Source organism: Myotis myotis, unplaced genomic scaffold, assembly GCF_014108235.1.
Source record: "Myotis myotis isolate mMyoMyo1 unplaced genomic scaffold, mMyoMyo1.p scaffold_m19_p_6, whole genome shotgun sequence".
NCBI classification, from domain to species: Eukaryota; Metazoa; Chordata; class Mammalia; order Chiroptera; family Vespertilionidae; genus Myotis; species Myotis myotis.
Window position 1 is genome coordinate 95537068 of NW_023416368.1, and position 21091 is coordinate 95558158.

The 21091-nt window shown below is 48.7% G+C and overlaps 1 protein-coding gene across 6 annotated transcripts in view; it reads right to left on the bottom strand.

The window, feature by feature from the left end:
* ADAMTS2 (ADAM metallopeptidase with thrombospondin type 1 motif 2) overlaps positions 1–21091 on the bottom strand; it is a 290963-nt gene that overhangs the window by 147883 nt on the left and 121989 nt on the right. For all 6 annotated transcript variants that reach the window (XM_036313182.1, XM_036313181.1, XM_036313183.1 and 3 more), the window contains exon 4: positions 2783–2985. In XM_036313182.1, the coding sequence (XP_036169075.1) occupies positions 2783–2985 (203 nt within the window). The remainder of the gene's footprint in view (positions 1–2782; positions 2986–21091) is intronic.

Genomic DNA, 21091 nt, shown 5'->3' on the forward strand with positions numbered 1-21091 from the left:
AGCAATTCCACTTTTGGGTATAGACACAAAAGAACTAAAAGCAGGAACAAGAACAGACAGACACTGTACACCCAGGTGCACAGCAGCATATTTACAACAGCCAGAAGGTAGAAGCAATCCAAGTGTCCATCAATAGATAAATGGGTACACAGAATGTGGTCTGTCTAAACAATGGAATCTTATTCAGCCTTAAAAAGGACAGAAATCCTGACACCTACTACAATACGCATGAACCTTGAAGACACGTGCTAAGTGAAAGAAGCCAGTCACAAAAGGACATATACTGTATAATATGTTCCACTTATATGGGGTCCCTAGAGCAGTAAAATTCATAGAGACAGGCAGCAGAGTAGTGTTTCCTAGGGACTTGGGGGAGAAGAGAATGGGGACAGAATTTCAGTTTTGCAAGATGAAAAGAGTCCTGGGCATGGATGGTGGTGATGGTTGCATAACAATATAAATGTACTAAACACCACTAAACTGTGTATACTTAAAAATGGTGAAGATAGTAAGGTTTATGTTACATGTATTTTACCAGAATTTTAAAAAACTTTAAATTAAAAAAAATTCTATTGAAAAAAATTTAATATTTCAATTCTGCCATCACACCAACCACATTTCAAGTGTTCAAGGGTGGGGGTCGCTGGTGGCTGTTGAATGGATGGCAGAATTAGAGCATCTCCTGGACTGCAGAAAGCTCTATTAGACAGTCTTGCTCTGGAAGGTCCTTTCTCACATATTCACTTTTCCTCTATCCCCTCCTCCCCAAGAGGACTCTGTGTGTCTTAGATCAACCCACAGGACTCTCTCCTGGGTGAGCAGCCCTAAATGAGGATACAGAGCCCAGAGGGTATTAATTGTCAGGGTAACACATGCCTCAAGAACCCATCTCATCTCCTTCCACCATACTGCACTCAAGGTGGGAGGCAGAGCTCAGATCCCTCCATTGCCCTGTGCCTTGGACAAGCATGTGTCCAATGGACACTTGAAACAGGGAAAAAGACACAGCCCAACTACTCTTTCTTATAGCTCCTTGAATTATCTCCTAAAATCCTTTTTTGTTATGATAAAATTTGTTTCAATTTAAGAATTTTTACATTTCTTATGCTTTTCAAGAAATGAACCCAACCATCCCATTATTTAAAATTGAGGTACAGTTGGATCATGAGGTACAGTTGGATCAGTAAATAAATAAACTGAAGTTAACTGGCAAAACCAAGAGAAAGTTCTAGACTTCCTCCTACAGGCTTCTGCTGCAGCAGGTGTATGTGACAGAGGGACCCACTACACCAAGGCGAATTCGTTCCACCAGCCTCAGGAAGATTTCATCTGGGATACTCCCAACTTCCAAGTCCTTGGCATACTTCTCAAGGATAATTCCAGATGTGCTGCTGATGAATTAAGTACTGTTACCATCATGATAGCAAAACCACATTTTATTTAGTAGCTGAACTGTTCACCTCCCATTTAATCTTCACTCTGAAATGGAAATTATCAATCCATTTTTTAAAAAATATATATTTTATTGATTTTTTACAGAGAGGAAGAGAGAGGGATAGAGAGTTAGAAACATCGATGAGAGAGAAACATTGATCAGCTGCCTCTTGCACACCTCCTACTGGGGATGTGCCCGCAACCAAGGTACATGCCCTTGGCCGGAATAGAACCTGGGACCCTTCAGTCCACAGGCCGATGCTCTATCCACTGAGCCAAACCAGCTAGGGCTATCAATCCATTTTAAAGATGAGAAAACCAAGGCTCATAAGACTGGGGTACACAGCCCCACTGCTTTCCAATTCCCCAGCTTTGGGCTTCCCTGCCCACCTCCCCCCTGCAAAGGCCTACTCCTTTCACAAATCTGTACTTCCCACCAAGGTCCTACACACAGGATGAACCCTGCTCCTCCCTCCCACCCTAGCTCTCAGGACTGGGCTCAGCTGAGCTTAACGCTGCCCCTAGTGCTTGCACTTTGGATACTGGATGCCTCACATCCTCAAGGTGACCCTGACCAAGCATCAAGCAATGAGGGGGAAGGCTCTCCATACCACACAGGGAAGAGGTAGGACTGCGCCCTCTGCTGGCCAATTAGGCAGCATCCCCATGCCTCCTGGGGTGGGGTGTGGGGACTGTAATGTGGAGACAACTCCTTAATCTCTCCTGTTGGGTAAACAAGGGGGTGACACCTTAATCTCTCCGCATTGGGTAGACAAGGGGCAAGTGCCTCATCATGCCCGAGAAGGCACGTGTGGCACACAAATACCCCATTACATAGCACAGCTTCGCAGGGAGAAATGGATCCCCTCTTCAAGCTTCCATTCCTCTGCCTACTCCAGGAGAAGCCTGGATGGGTGTTAGTCTGTCTGTCCCCTTGGGGGACACACACCAATATCTCTTTTTTATTGCGTTACGTTTTACTTTTAGGTTACCTTTATGTAAAGTGAGCTTTCCTTTGTAAATAATTTTAAGTTTTAAAAAGTCAGTTCATTTATAGGAAAATACACAGTCCAGGCACAATACAGTATGGCAAAAATAAAGAAAACTGAGACAAATGACTGGAGTTTGGGGAAATGGCCTCAGTGTGTAAACAGCCTTGCCAAGTCAGAATATGCCCCATTTACAGATGAGAAAACTCAGGTTCAGTTTGGCTGATGGGAAGTTTACATTTTCTCACCTGTGGACCCAGAGAACTTCCCTGTAGCCACATAACTCATCCCTAGATCCACTAGGAAACCACAGAAAGCACAGGTGCCCACCTGCACCTCCTTCACCCCGCCCCACTTACAATGTTCATGAGTGTGAGCAGGTACTTCTGCACGTGTTCCTTCCCGTGGAACTGGACCACAGAATCATCCACACCCAGCAGGACCTCAATGTTGTAGTCGTCATCGGCAGCATGTCTGCGTGCCCTGCGCCTTGAACTGTTGATCCGTTCCTCCAGGATGCCCAGGGTATGGCTGAGGCTGTCCAGGCTGCCAAGGGAGGCCCCTGAAAAACAGAGGGCATAGTGTGCAGCTGCAGCCGGGCTCACCAGGGACACATCAGCAGCAGGACAAACTCGGCACCAGCCCGGCACCAGCTTGGCCATCACCATGTTGCAAACTTACATTCTTGTCCCATTTTACAAAATCACAAACTGCATTTCAGAGATAGCAGTATGTGTGCCAAGTCAGCTCAAACCCAGCAGTGTACAAATCTACTCCTTGGCCATTGCATAGCCCTGGTCTGGCACCCAGTGACAAACAGAGGCCAGGAAGCTGGGCTGCCCAGCCAGGAGTAGGTTCAGGGTGGCAGAGCCAGATTCTTTCACCCATTCACACACTCAAAACTTGAGAAGGGTTGCCCAGGTGCCAAAGGACTGGTCTCCCAAGTGTGGCCACCCTTGTTATTTTTTAAAATATGTTTTATTGATTTTAGAGAGAGGAAGATGAGAAGGAGAGAGCTAGAAACATCAATGATGAGAGAGAGTCATTGGTGAGCTGCCTCCTGCACACCCCCCTACTAGGGATTAAACCCTAACCCGGGCATGTGCTCAACCTGGAATCGAACTAGTGACCTCTTGGTTCATGGGCTAACCCTCAACCATTGAGCCACACTGGCTGGGCAAGGCCCCCCTGGAGAAACTGAGGCCCAGTCCAGGTGGTGTATGTTCACAGTATCTTCTCAGGAAGCTCCCTTTCAGAACTGCCTGCTCAGTCCTCCACTGAAGCAAGGCCCCTCACTCTGGGCCAGGTCTACCCATCCCACTCCATGGTCAAGACCTCCCATAAGCACCTTCCCCAGGTGAACAGTGTATGGCTGGTCCCAAGCCAAGTAGAGGGGTGGTTGCCTGAATGAACTGTGCAGGGACCAGGACAAGACCTCATGACAGCTCCCTCACAGTCTTCTGGGCCAAGGTCTCGCCTCCAGCCCCCACAGGTTTGACACCTGGCCTGGGTTGGGGGAGTAGGGCCTAAGGGGCCTCAGCTGAGAGGTCCAGGGCCCCAGAATGTTATTTCAGCATCTGAACAGCTGTAGCTGCCACCTCAGTTCCTATGTTGGTGCTCTTGTCCCATCATCAAGAAGGGTTCAGGAATCTAGAGAAGGCTGTGCGTAGATGTTAAATAAGAGTCCGGAGACGAGATATAATTTTGAAAGGCATTTGGGGGTCAGAGGAGTTTAGCTAAAGGAGCTAAGTTCTAAGGTCTTATGTCTAAGGTCTTAGGTTCTCAGGTCTTAGGTTCTCCTTTGCCCCAGGACCCCATGCTTTTTTTTAACACAACTTGTCCTGAGGTAAGGCAGAGATATACACTTCAAAGGGTGTACAGAAACATTGTTAGAATGGGGGAATTAGCCTACGGCTGTTCAGGTGTTTGGACAGTAGGAGGCAATAACATGTAGATTAAGATGCCTTTCAGCTGTCTGGCAGCCAATAAATCAATTTAATGTATCCTATTCAGGTTTGGGGAAATGCCTTTAGCCATTCCCAGATGCAGCCCTGTTGTCATGCTGGAATTGGTCTCCGGCAAGTTCCCTTCTCCTTTCCCACTGGGCTCGGATCCGCCCTGGACTGTTCCCTGACCCCAGGGTCCTGCTTCTTGGCATTCCCTGAGTGTGAGGGAAGCGTTTTCAGAGACTCCTGCCTTTGGAAGGACCTTGGACCTCAGGTCATCGTGACATCAACAACCAAGGGGGTGGTGTCCAGGCCCTGTGGCCCATGAAGGTGAAGGTGGTGCTGAGAACCCAGATCAGCTTTCAGTACCTCTGAATAGCACCCCTCTTAAGAGTCTTCCAGCAAAGTCTTCTCACTTCGCCCCAAAGCCTTTCGTCTGCTGCCTCCTCCATGCGGGGACAGGACTCCCCGCATGTCACAGTGCTGCATGACAGGGCTTCTGAAAACAGTATGGCCACTCATGGACAGGTTGGGCAGCCTGCCACTGGGTGGGTCCTGCTCCACCACTCAGCCCTGCACAGATGTCACTCACACAGTACAGGCAACAGGCATTTTTGGTGTGCATAATTGTCCCCATTTTATAGACAGGAGGACTGATGGAACCCCCAGCATGGCTGACTCGTAGCCAGGAGCTTTCTCCTTTACACCTGCTGTCTGTTAGCTTTGAGGCGCAAATCTGCAACTAGGTCACAGCACAGAGACCAAGCAGAGAAAGTAGACTCCATGGTGCTCTAAGAAAAAGTGGGATGTGGGAGTTACAGGAGAAGCAGAGTGTGGAGAAACAGAGAAGAGGAATCAGTTGGGTCAGGACTGAGTAGCATCTTGCATTCCTGTATGTCCTGGGGTTCTTGTGTTCCCCCTCCCCGCCCTGCAGTCCCCTGCGCACTGAGTATGTGTGCACACACGTGCATGCGGCCAGGGCAGCTCTGGGGAGGCAGGTGTGCAGCATCCCCTGAAGAGCCAGTGCCCTGCTGGGCTTCTTGGAGATGATTCAGGAACATCCTTGTTGCTCCCAGAGGACAGATCGGTGACTTAAATCTGATGGGGGTTTGAGGAATTGCTATTCTATTTTTACACATTTATTTCTTTGCATTTCTAACAAGCAGGGACAGCTCACCTTCAGAACCACCTTGGTAAGCACAAAAATAGTAATAATCCATGAAACTCTTCCCTGGGGAAGAGGCTAGATATCGTCTGCCCCTGAGGAGCCAGGGGTCACTGATGGGTGGTCCTTGGGCAAAACCAGCCCAGAAAGGCACTTGTTAGGGCCATGCAGTATTTTAAAAATACCTTACTTTGTTGACAGTATTTAAAAATTGGGAAACATATTGTTAAACAAAATATAGCCAGTTTCTCTGGGGAATTAGAAGATGGGATCATGGGATATGTGGGTGGTTATCATGTCAACACTAGGCTGTGGAGTGATGATCACACCTGGAGACAGGACACACAGGACCATGTCTCCAGGCCACCTGGCTTGATGCCCTCCTGGTCCCCTAACCCAAAGAGTCACATATAGGTCAGTGACCGCTGGGGGAGGGGGTCGAGGGGGTGGGCAATGGGGCTGCCATTGGGGCAGAGCTGTCTGGGCCAGACCTTATAGCTGCTTTTGCCAAGCAAGTACGGTTTTTAATTATGTTACAGTTCAATAAAAAACAATGCTTTCTAAATATTCATTAGATGTTAAATTATTATTTTAGTAATGATTATTTGGGGGGTAAATTGAACCTAGTGTTCTAGAACACTCCAATCCCCAAAGGCCCAGCCCCTGTAGAGATGCCTCAAAGTGGAGGTCAAGGTACAGACCAGGAAAGGAAGACAGGGTCCCTCAGGCCTCCTGACAAGTGATAACCCCGTCCTGCCACCCAGTCCCTGGAAGCCCCAGTGGTATGCAGACCTGGAAGGGTATAGGGAGTAGTCCCAATGTGATTAATGTCTGCCAAGCGAACGGCCACGGGAGCACTGATGGAACCCATCAGCTGTCAATCTTGAATGCCTCTTTAGTTTCCCTATCGTGGGATTGATCCTGAAGCTTAAGCCATGCAGAGATCCCAACCACACCCTGATCCTAGGAGGCCTGTCCCTCAAGCTGAGTCCTACTGCAAGGAACTTGAGCCAGGGGCAGGCTCCTGCCCAGGCCTGGGTGGGAGACCATGGGATTCCCTGACACCAACTCCGTCCTTCGAGGCCACCTACCTGTACTGATAGCCTACCTGATCTAAAGGCCTCTGCTCCTCCTGGTCCCTGGGGGCCCGGGGAGGGCTCTCATCCACTCTTCCCTCCTCCCTGTAGCTCCTGTAGCTCATAGGCAGCCTGCTAAGCAGGTGGCATGCGCTCACCCAGCCCTTTGACTCCAGCCCTCATTACTGGCCCAGGCCCAGATAATAAGCTGTCAGTATTGCCCATCTCTTGTTGTCCCTGTGCATAGCCTCCCCCTGCCATGAGGAGAAGTCACTAGTCCTTCCAGCCGTTCGAGGCAGATGGAGAAGACTTGGCCCCTGAGCAGAGGCTCCCCTACCTTTCCAGTGGGTAACCATGGGATTTAATTTCCTGGCATTCCCTGTTTTGAGTGACCCTCCTGATAGGCAGCTGAAACTATTTTTCCTCATGTGTCAGGAGGCAGTCCCTGTTTTTTTTTTTTTTTTTTTAAATATATATTTTTAAAAATTTATTTCAGTGAGGAAGGGAGAGGGAGAGAGATATAGAAACATCAATGACGAGAGATTATCATTAATTGTCTGCTTCCTGCACGCCCCCCACACTGGGGATTGAGCCCGAAACTCAGGCATGAGCCCTTGACCGGAATTGAACCCGAGACCCTTCAGTCCCAGGCCGATGCTCTATCCACTGAGCCAAACCCCACTGAGCCAAACCGGCTAGGGCTGTCCCCGGTTGTACTCTCTAGAAATCGAACAGCGTCCTCAAAGAGTCGATTGACATGGTAGAGAGAATGGGATGAGGGAGTAGAACTGTGTTAAGGGAAGCTACAGCGGGTCCGCAGTGGTCGGCAAACTGAGGCTTGGCAAACTGAGGCTTGGCAAACTGCGGCTCGTGAGCCACATGCGGCTCTTTGGCCCCTTGAGTGTGGCTCTTCCACAAAATACTGGCTCTTCCACAAAATACTGACTTCTGCACATGGGCCACGAAGTTTCAATTGCAGTTTATGTGCGCACCTGCACGTGGTATTTTGTGGAAGAGCCACACTGAAGGGGCCAAAGAGCCGCATGTGGCTCGAGAGCCACGGTTTGCTGACCACGGCTCTAGGGGAATGAGCAGGTCACAGTGGACAAGTTCATCCACAGCCCCTGGAGCAGAGCGCTCTGCTTGCCCTGTTCCCCTGCATCTGGGGTTGGTAGGGCATGTGCATAGCCCTTCACAATAACAAAGCTCTGTCACCCCCAGTAGCCATCTGACCCCATTTTAGCATCAGGGAACCCCAGCAGCAGGAAGGTTAAGTGACTGGGACAAGTCACATGGCAGAGGAGAAGCAGGGACCCAGGCTGGGTCCTGGGATCCAAAAGTGTTAACATGGCCAAGCGGGTCCTGTACACCAGCACCGAGATAGAGTTTGAAAAAAACCTAAACTGGTAGAAACAGCATGTTTAGCCTGAAGAAGAGAAACCCTGCTGTTCTGAGTCTTCAGGGTTCAGGCCACCAGGTTTGCTAACCCCATGCAAACTGTATGTCCAGGCCTTTACTGGGCTGGCCTCTTCACCTACGGTGCCTTTTCTGCTGCTGCTGCTGTTCCTGCCCAGATTTAACACCCCTACCAGGCCCAGCAGGAGCCTCCCAAAAGGCCCAGAAGGAAGGGACTCCACAATCCTTGGTGTGCCACTGCCTCCTGCACTGAATTTAGAGGCAACTCTGGTCCTTGTTTGTCTCCCCCATAGAGTCAGCTGCACACCTGGGGAAGGGGTACATATAGCCTTGAGAAGCCACTGTGCAGTCGCAGGGGGAGACTGCTGTCCCTGGTCCAAGGAACTACTTCCCTCTCATCCTTCAGGTGTCAGCTGAAAAGTCATCTCCTCAGGAAACTTGCCTATTTCACCCTAAATTAAAACAGGCTCTCCCTCTCCCAGTGTCTCCTTGACAGCAACCCATTTTCTTCCTTCATGGAATATACCACCATCTTAAGTTCTAGTCTCACCTCTGAAAGTGTTTCAGTATTAACTATCTTTCCCTCTTTGTTTTTTTAAAATATATTTTTAAAATATATTTTTATTGATTTTAGAGAGGAAGTGAGAGGGAGAGAGAGATAGAAACATCAATGATGAGAGAGAATCATTGATCGACTGCCTCCTGCACACACCCCACAACAAGAGATGGGCAACACTGACAGCTCATTATCTGGTTGCATATGCAACCCAGGCTATGCCCTGACCAGGAATCGAACCATGACCTCCTGGTTCATAGGTTGATGCTCAACCACTGAGCCACACCAGCCGGGCTCTCTTTCCCACTTTGGATGGGGTCTTGCATGCCTCAGTTTCCTCAGTGCCTCACAGATAATTAACTGCAGGGCTATGAGGAGCCAGGTAAAGAGGCAATAAGAGAAAACACAGAACCCAGCAAGGAGAGTCAGGTTGTCCCCTTGGGAGCTGAGAGCTGGGCTGGAAGGAGAGGTAGGTGAGCAGGGCCACTGGGTGGGAGAGCAGAAGCTAACCTGAGGTAACTGGAAGAAGAGCAGAAGCCAGCGCCAAAGCCAGCTGTAAGTCACTCACAGACATAACTAAAGCCCTGTCTGGTTTGGCTCAGAGGATAGAGCATTGGCCTTTGGACTGAAGAGTCTTGGATTCGATTCCAGTCAGGGGCATATTTCTGTGTTGTGGGCTCGATCCCCTGTGGGGAGTGTGTAGGAGGCAGCCGATCCATGATGCTCTCTCATCATTGATGTTTCTATCTCTCTCTCCCTCTCCCTTCCTCTCTGAAATCAATAAATATATATATTTTAAAAAGGTCACTCACAGACATAACTAAAAGAAAATGATGCAGGAGGAGTTAACACAAATGGTGTGATGAGAGATACCATTAACTGCCAATAAAAAGAAAACCAGGTGTAACAACATTTATAAGATAAAATATAATCCAAGGTATTAAAGGGACCAACTGATAAATAATTCATTGAGAAGATGTAAAAATTACAAAACAATGCACCTGGTGGAGCATCAATCTGATACAAGGAGAAATAGACATGCCAGAGTTCTATGTGCATTTTAATACATCTATTCCAGAAAACAACAGATCAATTAGATGAAAGATGAGGTGGGGCTGGAGAGGATATGAATTACTAAAATTAATTAATGTTTAAGCCCAACAATCAGAAAACATGCCCTTTTCAAGTACACACGGAAAAAAGCCCCAAGTTCTACACATTAGGACAAAAAGAAAACTTAAGAATTGTATCTTCAGTCACTACCAGGACAAAATCAGAGAAAAGAAGGAAAGCCCTCAAACCCTAAACAACATAAATTAAAAACAGACTTCTAACAAGCCTAGACCAAATAAATAGAAAATATAAATTCTAATCATTGGCTCAAGTACAAAACCTGAATAAACCTCAGAAGAAATTCCAAAAGTAGTAAAAAAAAAAAAAAAAAAAAAAAAAAAAAGCCCAGGTTTTATGGGAGAGTTTTTCTAAAGCCACAAGGAATCAACATTTCTCATCATACACACAACATTTCCTGGTATATATTTTCATGTATATAGCAATAACCATCTAGGAAACAAAATGGAAAAAAGGGCTTATCAATTATAGCAACAAAGCCCACAAAATATCTAGAAAGAAACAAAATGAATGAAAGTACAAAGACCACACAAAGAGTAACATAGCACAGGCTAAAACTCTCCAAAAAACACACATGGAGACACACACACTCTGCTGGATCACAAGCTGATTCTCCTCCAAATTAATCTATACATTTAACACAATCTTCATCAAAGAACTGCTGAAACCTAAAAAAGTAATTCCAAAATTCAACAGGAGGACGACATATAATACAATAGCCAGAGATATACTGAAAAAGGACAGAGATGAGGGGGTACTTACCTTGCAAACAGAACATATTACAAAATAACATTAATTAGAAACTAGTGGCACTGTGCCATGGAAGACAGGGCAATGGAACTGAATGCAAAGTCCAAAAACAAAGTTTAAGCATAAGAGAAGCTTCTGAGTACAAATGATTAGATTGAACACAGACATCCAATTCCGCTCCCTCTTGGCACCCTATGACACCTTTAGTAAAGGGATTTTAAAAAAAAATCACAAGCCTACAAGGACATAGAAATCAAGAGAAGAAAATGACAGTTAGAGGTTGGACAGCACATGACCATGTGGCCATAGACTTCATATATCTGAGAAAGTTGGACCCCAACCTGGCCATGAACAGAGCCAGGACTTTACACAGTAGAATCCTCAAAAAAGCACCAAGTTCTGCCAAACCGGTTTGGCTCAGTGGATAGAGCATAGGCCTGTAGACTCAGGGGTCCCAGGTTCGATTCCGGTCAAGGGCATGTTCCTTGGTTGCGGGCACATCCCCACTGGAGGGTGTGCAGGAGGCAGCTGATCGATCTCTCTCATTGATGTTTCTGGCTCTCTATCCCTCTCCCTTCTTCTCTGTAAAAAATCAATAAAATATATATTTTTTTAAAAAAGCACCAAGTTCTGCAAGTGGGAGTGAAGGGAAGATTGGCATAAGTAAGACTAGTTGATAGCTATCCCCCCACCACACATATCCTGTGCCCCAGTGACAGCCGCAATAATAACACTGGATTGTTCTGGAAGCTCATTCTCTCTTGAAAATGTGAGAGAGAGGAATCTCTGGGCTGCTTAGAGACCTGTACGAGCATGCCCACACAGGGGAGTCTCTCAGGCACCAGTTGTAGTTGAGAGCATAGGTACAATGCTACAAACAGGAGGACTGAAAGAAGGCTGAGACACTAGTCTGCTTCCACCATTCAACCCCCACAATGCTGGTCCTCAGGCCTTTACCCCTCAGACAGGAGGTTGGGAAGGGTCTTGTCTAGTGAATCTGACTAACCAAAGACCAAAAGGCAGTATCAGCGTCCATGGTTCCCCAACCGACAAGAGGCACCTTTTCTGCTGCCCAACATTATGCATGAGCAGCCCATCAAGCATCACCAACTTTCAGGGGGGAGCCCCAGGCTTGGCATATGGAGAACAAGTTAAAGCAAAATAGCTAAAAAGAGGAAAATGGAAGAAATCAAGTGCACAGGAAGGTGGCGGAAACCTGTCATTAGTAAGCTCTGAAAGTATTACATCCATTAAACAAGAGCAGAATGAGGACAATGAAAAGGCTGCTTGGAAACTAGAAGAGCTCCAGTAGAAATGGTAAACTCAGTGGAAGGACTGGGATGATAAAGAGGAAAAAAACCCCAGAAAGTAAAAAGTAAGACAAAGACCTGAACAATCAGGAAAGAAGATAAGAAAATTAGAAGATCAGATCCGAGGTGTATCATCCATTTAATAGAAGCTCCATAAAGACAGGAAGAAAAAAACAGAAAGGAATTAATAAAATAATTCCGAAAAGTTTCACACAACTGGAAAGTGTTCCCAGACTAAATGGCCCAGCTAGTACCCTATATAGTAGATAAAAACAGACCCACACCATGGCACATCATCATGAAATTTCAAAACACAGAGAATATTCTATAGACTTTCACAGAGAATAAGATGGGGCTGAGGAAGGCAGTTACTGAAAAGGTCACAAAGGATTAGCAGTGATTCTCTACCTTCTGGCCCTTTAAATACAGTTCCTCATGTTGTGAACCAACCATAAAATTATTTTCGTTGCTACTTCATAACTGTAATGTTGCTACTGTTATGAATCATAATGTAAATATCTGATATGCAGGATGATCTTAGGCGACCACTGTTAAAGGGTCGTTTGACTGCCAAAGGGGTCGCAACCCACAGGTTTAGAACCGCTGGATTAGAGTCAGCATGCTTCAGACTTCCCCAAAAAAGACCTCAAAATTCTAAAGGAAAACTTTCTCAATTGGAAAGCTATATCCCAACAAAGTTTCAGTCAAGTATGAAAGTGGAATAAAGACATTGACAGACATAAAAGTTCTCAAAAGTTTTACCTGTCTAGCACTGTTTCTGAAGAAGCTACTGAAGGATGTACACCTTCAAAACAAAAGAGGCAACCAAGAAAGTAGAAGAACAGAGAGACAGAAAGCAGGAGACCAACATGAGTGGAGGAGGACCCCTTGGTGGAGGGTGAAAGGTGAACCCAGGATTTCAGCCCTGCACCAGATTGGAGGGCAACTGACCACACTGCAGCAGTGTTACCTCAGAGATAGACCATCACCACCAGAACCCCCACTTCCATTGGGTCAGCTTCTCAACCTGAGGACAGATGCCCAGGAGAACCTGGCCCTGATTCTCAGCAGTACTTGGTTTGTGATCATGTGCTGACAAGAGTCTCTCTCCTTGTGCTGTGCTGAGGACACACGTCACTCACAGAAGTTCTCAACTCTCCCTGGGAGCTGGGCCAGTGTAGGTGCAGGAGCAGGGAGTACAGAGAAGCCCACTCCCTCTGACGACCCTCCTGCTGCATGTCAAGTGCCTGGTCCACATGGCTATGTGCCCGATGATGGAGAAACGTGTTCCCCAAGACTCACTCATGACCTTGCTCACGACTTCCCCAGATGTGGCTTGTCACTTCCCAGAGAAGTGGAAGCGGACTACAACTCCGCTCACCTCCTCCTGTAGCTTCTGTCCAGTGGGAACAGTGCTGCCCTCTCCTTGCACTGCTGGTGTGTGCCTGCCCTCTGTTTTAATATTAATGTCCTTTGATATTAATTTATATGTAAACTAGAGGGCCGGTGCACTAAAATTTGTGCACTGGGGCGGGGGGTCCCTGAGCCGGGCCTGTGCCCTCTCGAAGTCTGGTACCCCTCAGGGGATGACCACCTGCTGGCTTAGTCCCGCTCCCCAGGGGATTGTGCCTAAGCTGGCAATCAGACATCCCTCTGGCAGCCCTCGGGGGATGTCCACTTGCCAGCGGGGAGCAGACCTAAGTTGCAGTCGGACATCCTTAGCGCTGCTGAGGAGGCGGGAGAGGCTCCCAACACCACTGCCACCGCTGTACTGGCAGCTGTCAGCCTGGCTTATGGCTGAGCAGAGCTCCCCCTGTGGGAGCGCACTGACCACCAGGGGGCAGCTCCTGCATTGAGCATCTGCCCCCTGGTGGTCAGTGTGTGTCATAGTGACCAGTCATTCCCAGTCTTTGCATATTAACCTTTTATTATATAGGATTTTAAATAGCTGATCAAATAATAAAAATAGTAAATAAAGTTGGTAAATGATAAGGTAGCAATTCAAAATCGGGCGATTTGGCGAATAGTAGAAGTGGAGCAGGTATGGACATTGGGGTGAGCTGACAGTACTTAATTATGTGCAGGAGCACATGATAGCCCAGCATTTCCACTTTTGGATCTAGGTCCTAAAGACATAGGATGCTTATAAGCTCTCCTAGTCTCCTCCTCAAACCGACCTTGCTTTGTGAGCCATTTCTGCTCCTCTGGATGGGGTGTGCAGATGGGTATGCTCCTACAGGTCTCAAAGCAGCTGCTGCTTATGGCAGCATGGCTTGGATAGGTTGAGGGAGCTGGAGGTAACCTGGGTGTCATTAGTAGGGGAGCAGAGAGGCTAAATTCGGTGGGTGCATGCCACACAATGTTAGGAAGAGGTTAAAAGGGTGACACACACATAGATGAGTGGATCTTAAAAACAGAGTGCTGAGTACAAAAAGTAAGAAACATCATGAGATATAAAATGCAGCACAGGTTATGTCAATTAAAAACACACACTCAAGAAGCAATGCTGGTTTTGCAAAAATATACACTGATAAAAGGATACACCTCAAAATGGTTATTCACTGCAGGAGAAAGGGGAGGAGAGAAAGTGGGTGGTAGAGATTAAGTGGTTTCTTCTTCTTTTTGGTAATACTCACCCAAGGATATGTTTTAATTGATTTTAGAGAGAGGAAGGGAGAGGGAGAGAGAGAAAAACATCTATGTTAGAGAGAAACATCAATCATTTTCCTTCCATAGATGCCCCGACTGGGGATCTCCCGGGGATGGAACCCCCAACCTGGGTATGTGCCCTCACTGGGAATTGAACTCATGACTCTTTGATGTACAGGATGATGATCCAACCAACCGAGCCACCCTGGCCATGGCAAGTGGTTTCTTCTTTTAATGGTGTAGGTCAACTGCTTAGATGGAGAAGGCAATGATCAAATCCTGTCTCACATCTTAAGCAAAAACAAATTCTAGGTACATTGGGGGCCTGGGATGATGAAATGAAATCATATAAGTGCTTTTTTATGATCGCAGTGTTGGGCAGGCTTTGGACTTCAAGGCCAATGTACCTTCTGCTCCCCCCCCCCCCACAAGCCCCCATAACTACTCCCTGCCAGTGTTTCATTCTGCAAGAGCTATGATCTGCTGCCCCCCTGCCATCAAGCATGTGGATGACCACACATCGTCCCCTCTCCCCCCCATGCTCAGACTCAAAAGCTTAAATCCCTATAACCACTCTGTGCAGAAGGGAGCGTGAGACTCAGGGAACTAGACTGAGGCCATGAGGAAAGAGCACCAGTCAAGCTCTCCTACAACCTCTGCAGGCCCTTGCAAAGTAGCAGGCCATACCTCAGGTGTATTATCCATTTAACAGAAGCGCCAGGGAGACCTAAATCCTAGGCGCCAGAAGCCTTGAGGAGCATGCTGCACCCCCAGACTGGGGAGGTAATCTGGAGGAAAGCCATCCCTCCATTTGTTAACGACCAGGAGACAATCCCTCTGTGACTGCAAATTCCCCTAAAGATGATCATTAAGATAAAATATGTTTATGTAAAAGCATAATCAGGACATGGCAGAAGCCCTTTTTGGAGGCAGGCAGGCTCTTAGGCTCTGGGAAACAGAAAGCAGACTCAGCCCCGTGGGGGCCATCACCACAGGCCCCTTTGGTGAGCTTTATTAAAAGAAGCTCATTAGGTTTATTTCATTTAGCCCTTTATAACTTTATTATAGAATTGGAATTACTTTTTACAGTGCAGACAGGCATAGCTCATCCAGTGTGGGAGTGGAGTGAGGGAATTGGGAGAGGGCTCTTTGGGCCACATATGTAACAGTTGTACTGAATCTCAGACAAGAGCTAGGGAGGCCATATTACCTTGATTCCCAAGCCTGCTTATTATTCCAGCACTTCGGGCTCTGATATTCTCACAACCCCAGACACATCCCTGGGAAGTAAGGGGATCTATGTGATGCCACTGTGGCCCAGCAGGTGTTGAGGTCACTGACATTGGGCCCAGGCAGCTGGGCCGTGCTGAATAACCAGGGTTCTCATGGTCTCTCCTGGGCTCCATGCATCAGGGTTTGGAACCGGTAGTCCGCAGCCCTTACACAGCATCCCAACACCCTACCCTGCTGCCCTGCCCTCCGACAGCAGCCAAATGGCCTAGAATCCTCTCCACCTTTCCACTCTCCCCAACTCCTTATACCCCCTCTGCTGGCTTCTGAAGACCACCCCAGGAAGAGCTCCTTCAGCAACCAGGTCTCTTGGGGTTTGGACAGGGGGGTTTAGACACAAAGAACAGTAGGCAATGGGCCATCTGTCCTGTCAGAGCTCTCTTCCCCTCAGAACTTCCTATCCTCCTGCAAGGTCCACAGCACAGTTTGAGGTGGAAGGGCCCATGCATGTGTACCCCCAGAGCATGCATGTACTTGCAGAGGCCATGTGAAGGTCACCCCATCCCTGGAGCTATGCAGGGCACCATAGTGCAGAGTGCCTCTGGGGTGGGCCGGAGATATCTGGAGGGGCAGGCACCTTAGATGAGCCCAGAGAACAGCTCCACATGCTTGTCCCTTCCCAGGTCCTCTTACCTGAGTCCTGCTGGCCCAGGAACCTACCCCAAGAGGTGAGTCTGGCTCAGGCAAACTCCTAGCCAATGCAGGGCAGGTGACTGAGGCCAGGCAGCCTGCAAGGCACCTCTGTGGCCATCAGCAGGAAAGATGTGCTGGTCTCCAGTTACCTCCTCACTGCTGCTCCCCAGCACGCAGCAGCCAGATGGCTGGATACAATGTGAGACTGGCAGATTGTTTAATGCAAATATTTACTGTGAACTTCACAACAAAACACAGACACCTAATGGTCCCAACAGAAGGTAGGATTCCCTAGGATTTCATTTTGGAGGTAGGAGACGTGGGAAGCTGCCACTGGGTAATGACAGCTAACGTCCATGCACAGGTGGTACCTGCATGCCAGGCCAGGATTCCCATCACCAACCCTGAACACACACTGGAGCCCTAGATTTGGACATCCAGCAGCCTCCTTAGCATTGGTCCCCACTGAGTTGATGTGGAAGGCCCTCAGGCACCCCATAGTCAGAATTAAGGACTGAATGTCTCCTCTGCCCAAGCCTAAACCTACAACTATACCATCCATCTTGGGGCCTGGCATCTGTGTCCACCCCAGGAGTAGGGCCTGCTTCTCCCCCAACCACAATGTCGGCATGCCCCTCACCATTAGGGTCTCTGAACCTGTCCCCCATCCTCTCTGCCTTTGCCCTAGATCAGTGATGGCGAACCTATGACATGCGTGTCAGAGGTGACACGCGAACTCATATTTTTGGTTGATTTTTCTTTGTTAAATGGCATTTAAATATATAAAATAAATATCAAAAATATAAGTCTTTGTTTTACTATGGTTGCAAATATCAAAAAATTTCTCTATGCGACACAGCACCAAAGTTAAGTTAGGGTTTTTCAAAATGCTGACACGCCGAGCTCAAAAGGTTCACCATCACTGCCCTAGATCAAGCTCCACCAGAAACCAGATCCTATGAATCCACATTCCAAGGTATTTCTCTCCAGTTTCCAGCCTCAGTTTCACCTATTGGCCCTTCATGTTCTCAGATGTTGAGCAGTGCAGCATACCAGGTGGGCAAGAGCACTGTAGGATATGGGTCCTGTGCTTTGGGCTAATGCTAATAAATGCAGGAGGTAGGGGATGCTGCTCAGCCCTGCACAAGGCCCTCCCTTGCTAGGCCATACAAGACGTACAGATGCTCAGCAGCCTGCCTGCGCTCCCAACCCTAGCCTAGAGCTGGACTGTCCCCAGTTTCCCCCAAACTTCCTGCATCCTTTCCGACGCCACCCAGAGCCTGGACACAGAGGTGCTGGAGCCAGGACACATGTCTCCTCTGGGCTGATGCTGGGACTCAGAGTGGCACTGTAGCACAGGCAACACTGTCCTACCAAGCCGCCTTCCCTGAAGGGAGAATTCTAGACCTCCTCCTTACCAGCAAGAGAGGAAAAAGCACCCTCTGTTGACAATAAAGATGACCTTGGCAACATGGGGTGTGGGGCTTTACAGATTTCCCAGGGAACAGGAATGGACTCCCCCTAATGCAGATGGAGAGATGAGCCCCAGAAGGTCCCTCTCTGCCCAGGTCTTCCCAGCAGCCAGGCAGTAAGGTGTCTGCCTCTGGAACCCAGCTGTGCCTAATGCACCTGAGCCCCTGAGTCTCCAACAAGCTAAGGCCGTGGTTGGCAAACTGTGGCTCGCGAGCCACATGTGGCTCTTTGGCCCCTTGAGTGTGGCTCTTCCTAAGCCTTAGGAGTACCCTAATTAAGTTAATAATAATGTACCTACCTAAATAGTTTAATTTTAAAAAATTTGGCTCTCAAAATAAATTTCAGTCATACTGTTGATATTTGGCTCTGTTGACTAATGAGTTTGCCGACCACTGAGCTAGGGCAAGGACAGAGAGGAGAAGCAGGAAGAGTTTGTGGCAGCATTAAGAAGCCTGAGCTTCTTGGCACCCTGAAGGGCCTCTTGACTTGTATTGTTGGTGGCTTGCTATGAACTGGACTTTTCAGATGCTCTAAATGGCATGTGTGCTGCACTATAGGAGGGGGACCTCAGGGGCCATTTTCAGGGTCACTGTGCACCACGTTGCCCTGCATAGCTCCAGGGATGGGGTGACCTTCACATGGCCTCTGCAAGTACATGCATGCTCTGGGGGTACACATGCATGGGCCCTTCCACCTCAAACCGTGCTGTGGACCTTGCAGGAGGATAGGAATATCCCAAAGTTCTGAGGGGAAGAGAGCTCTGACAGGACAGATGCCCCATTGCCTACTGTTCTTTGTGTCTATCCCTGTCCAAAGCCAGACCAAGGAGCAGAAGTGACCAGGACTGTCCCTATCCCCCATGCCTGGGATCAGAAGGGCAGAGGGGTGACCCTGGGGCACTGGAGTCTTTTGACTGACAGTTGGGGACACCCATGGGACTCTCATATGCCCCACTGCCTCTGGGGTGGGTGGGAGACATCTGGAGGGGCAGGCACCTTAGATGAGCCCAGAGAACAGCTCCACATGCTTGTCCCTTCCCAGGTCCTCTTACTTGAGTCCTGCTGGCCCAGGAACTTGACAAGTGTCAGAAACACGCTGACCCTCCCAGGTCCTTCCTGTCGGGCACAGGAGTGTATGCTGAGCTTCTCCTCTCAGACCCACCTCTCCTAGGGTTAAAGCCCACAGTGCAGATGGGGGCAGTGCTGGGAGGCCATGGCCATAGCATCCAGTCCTGAAGGCATGGCTTATCTTCTGGTGTGAGCTCAGTGGCTTCAGAAGCTGTGGGGGAAGGGAGGAGGGAGGGCGGGGAGCACTGATTAGCCCTGATGGACCTCACAATCCCTCTTCATGATGTTTCCTGCCTTAGAAAGACCACACCTGCAGTCACTGAAGAGGAAGTGAGGGGACCTCCTGCTCTCGAGAGACTGGAGCAGCCAGGCTTCCACAGCGGTCACCGAGACAGACACGCTGTGCTCCCCACACAGCATCCAGCCTCCTGTCAGACCATGGTGCTGATGGGGTTTAATTGGATCAGCTCCATTTTGAGAAGGGAGGAAATGAAAAATCAGAGCAAATGCTGAATTCTTATAAATTTAATCCAAGAGGCCACATCACACGGGCTTTTCCTATCAGGATGGGGTGGTTGTGGGGCGAGAAATGCACTCCACACTTGGATCTCTTGGCCACCAAGGGCAGTCCTTGCAGAAAGGATGGTGCAGGGCCAGGTCCCCAGGCCCCTAGCTGCCCTGGACACTGCAAGGGCTCCAGGGGACAGGACGGGTAGCTGATTGGGCAGAGACTATAAGCTTCATATCATACTCTCCTTTAAAGGCCTGGGTTTCATTCCTGGTTAGAAGTAGATGCACCCTAGTCAGGTAGGTCTCTGCTCATCAGCTCCTGGACTACAGTGCTCCTGCCTTGGCCCTGCAAGGGTGCCAGGCCACCAGCGCAATGAGTGTTGTGGATCATACAGCAGGACTCACTCAGAGGCACCTCAAGGACTTTGGGGACTGCTGCGCCCAGCTCCCGCAGTGCCAAATGGGGTGGGAAGGCCCTGCATGCCCCAGCCTTGCTCACTGCCCACCTTGCCTGCTGACTTGTTCCAGCCCTGAAGCTCACACAGGCAGCTCCTCGAGGTAGGAACACACTACTCAGGGTGCCCGACCTGGCTACTGCTGTCTGCCTGGCCACCTGCCTCCCCAAGACCTTCACCAGGCCAAGTTTGTGACTCCTTCCTGGGCTCCCAAAACCTTCACTTCATTTGTTCTTCCATTAGTCAAATTTTCCAGTACCTACTCTCTTCCAAACCCCATACAACACAATCTCCATTATAGCACCGTCACACATTTGCTGATTTGCTCTAATTTGTCCCCCCCCACCACACACACTCCCACGTGCATGCACAAAAACACTCACACACATACATGTACAAGCGCATACATGCTTACCACTCACATATACACAAGTTCCCCCACTCACACACATGCTCATATACATGCACACATGCTTATTCACACACACACTCAGCAGTGAATTCATGAAAGATGGAGGTCCCTTTTAAGCCTCTCCAGGTGCCCAAGACACCTGTGAGGGCCTTGGCAAAAATAAATCAGTAAACTGGGGCCAAAACTGCCTCCGGGATGTATGGACACCACTGTTACCCTCAGGGTACTTATGAGCAAACCGAGGTTGGGAGGGCAGGGAGCGGCTGCCGGTGTGGAAGCAGCCACAGTGAACACTTGCTGGGCATAAACAGTCCTGAGCAGCATGTGGAGGTGCATGTGCTTCTTTCCAGGCTGTTGTCTAGGGGGTGGAGGATGGGGCAGCCAAGCCCAGGTGGCTGTGAGGGTGGGGCAGGTGGGTATTGCACATTCGTGCCAGCCTGGCGTGTGGTGGGTGCTTCTTTCTGCTACTGACCTTCTCCCTCCTCCTGGAAGAGCCGTTGCCATGGCTCCCAGCACATCCTGGCAATCTGCAGATACCGCCTGACAACATGCTGCTGGCCCAAGCCACAGGCTATACATCATCATGCTAAAGTGACCCTCATGAGGGTATCCCTGATCCTTGGGTTCCCTGCTATGCCAGCCACAGGATTCAGTGCCTGCAGGGCTGGTGTGTAGTTGACAGGATATGTTTCACCATGACCCCTTTTCTTTCTTTGACCCAAACACACCTTGTTTACTATTAAACACAGAAAAATGGTATTTTCAAAAAGAAATATGCTCTCTCATTTTTCCTTGAAACATGGGCTACTCTTGGCTTATCTTTTATTTT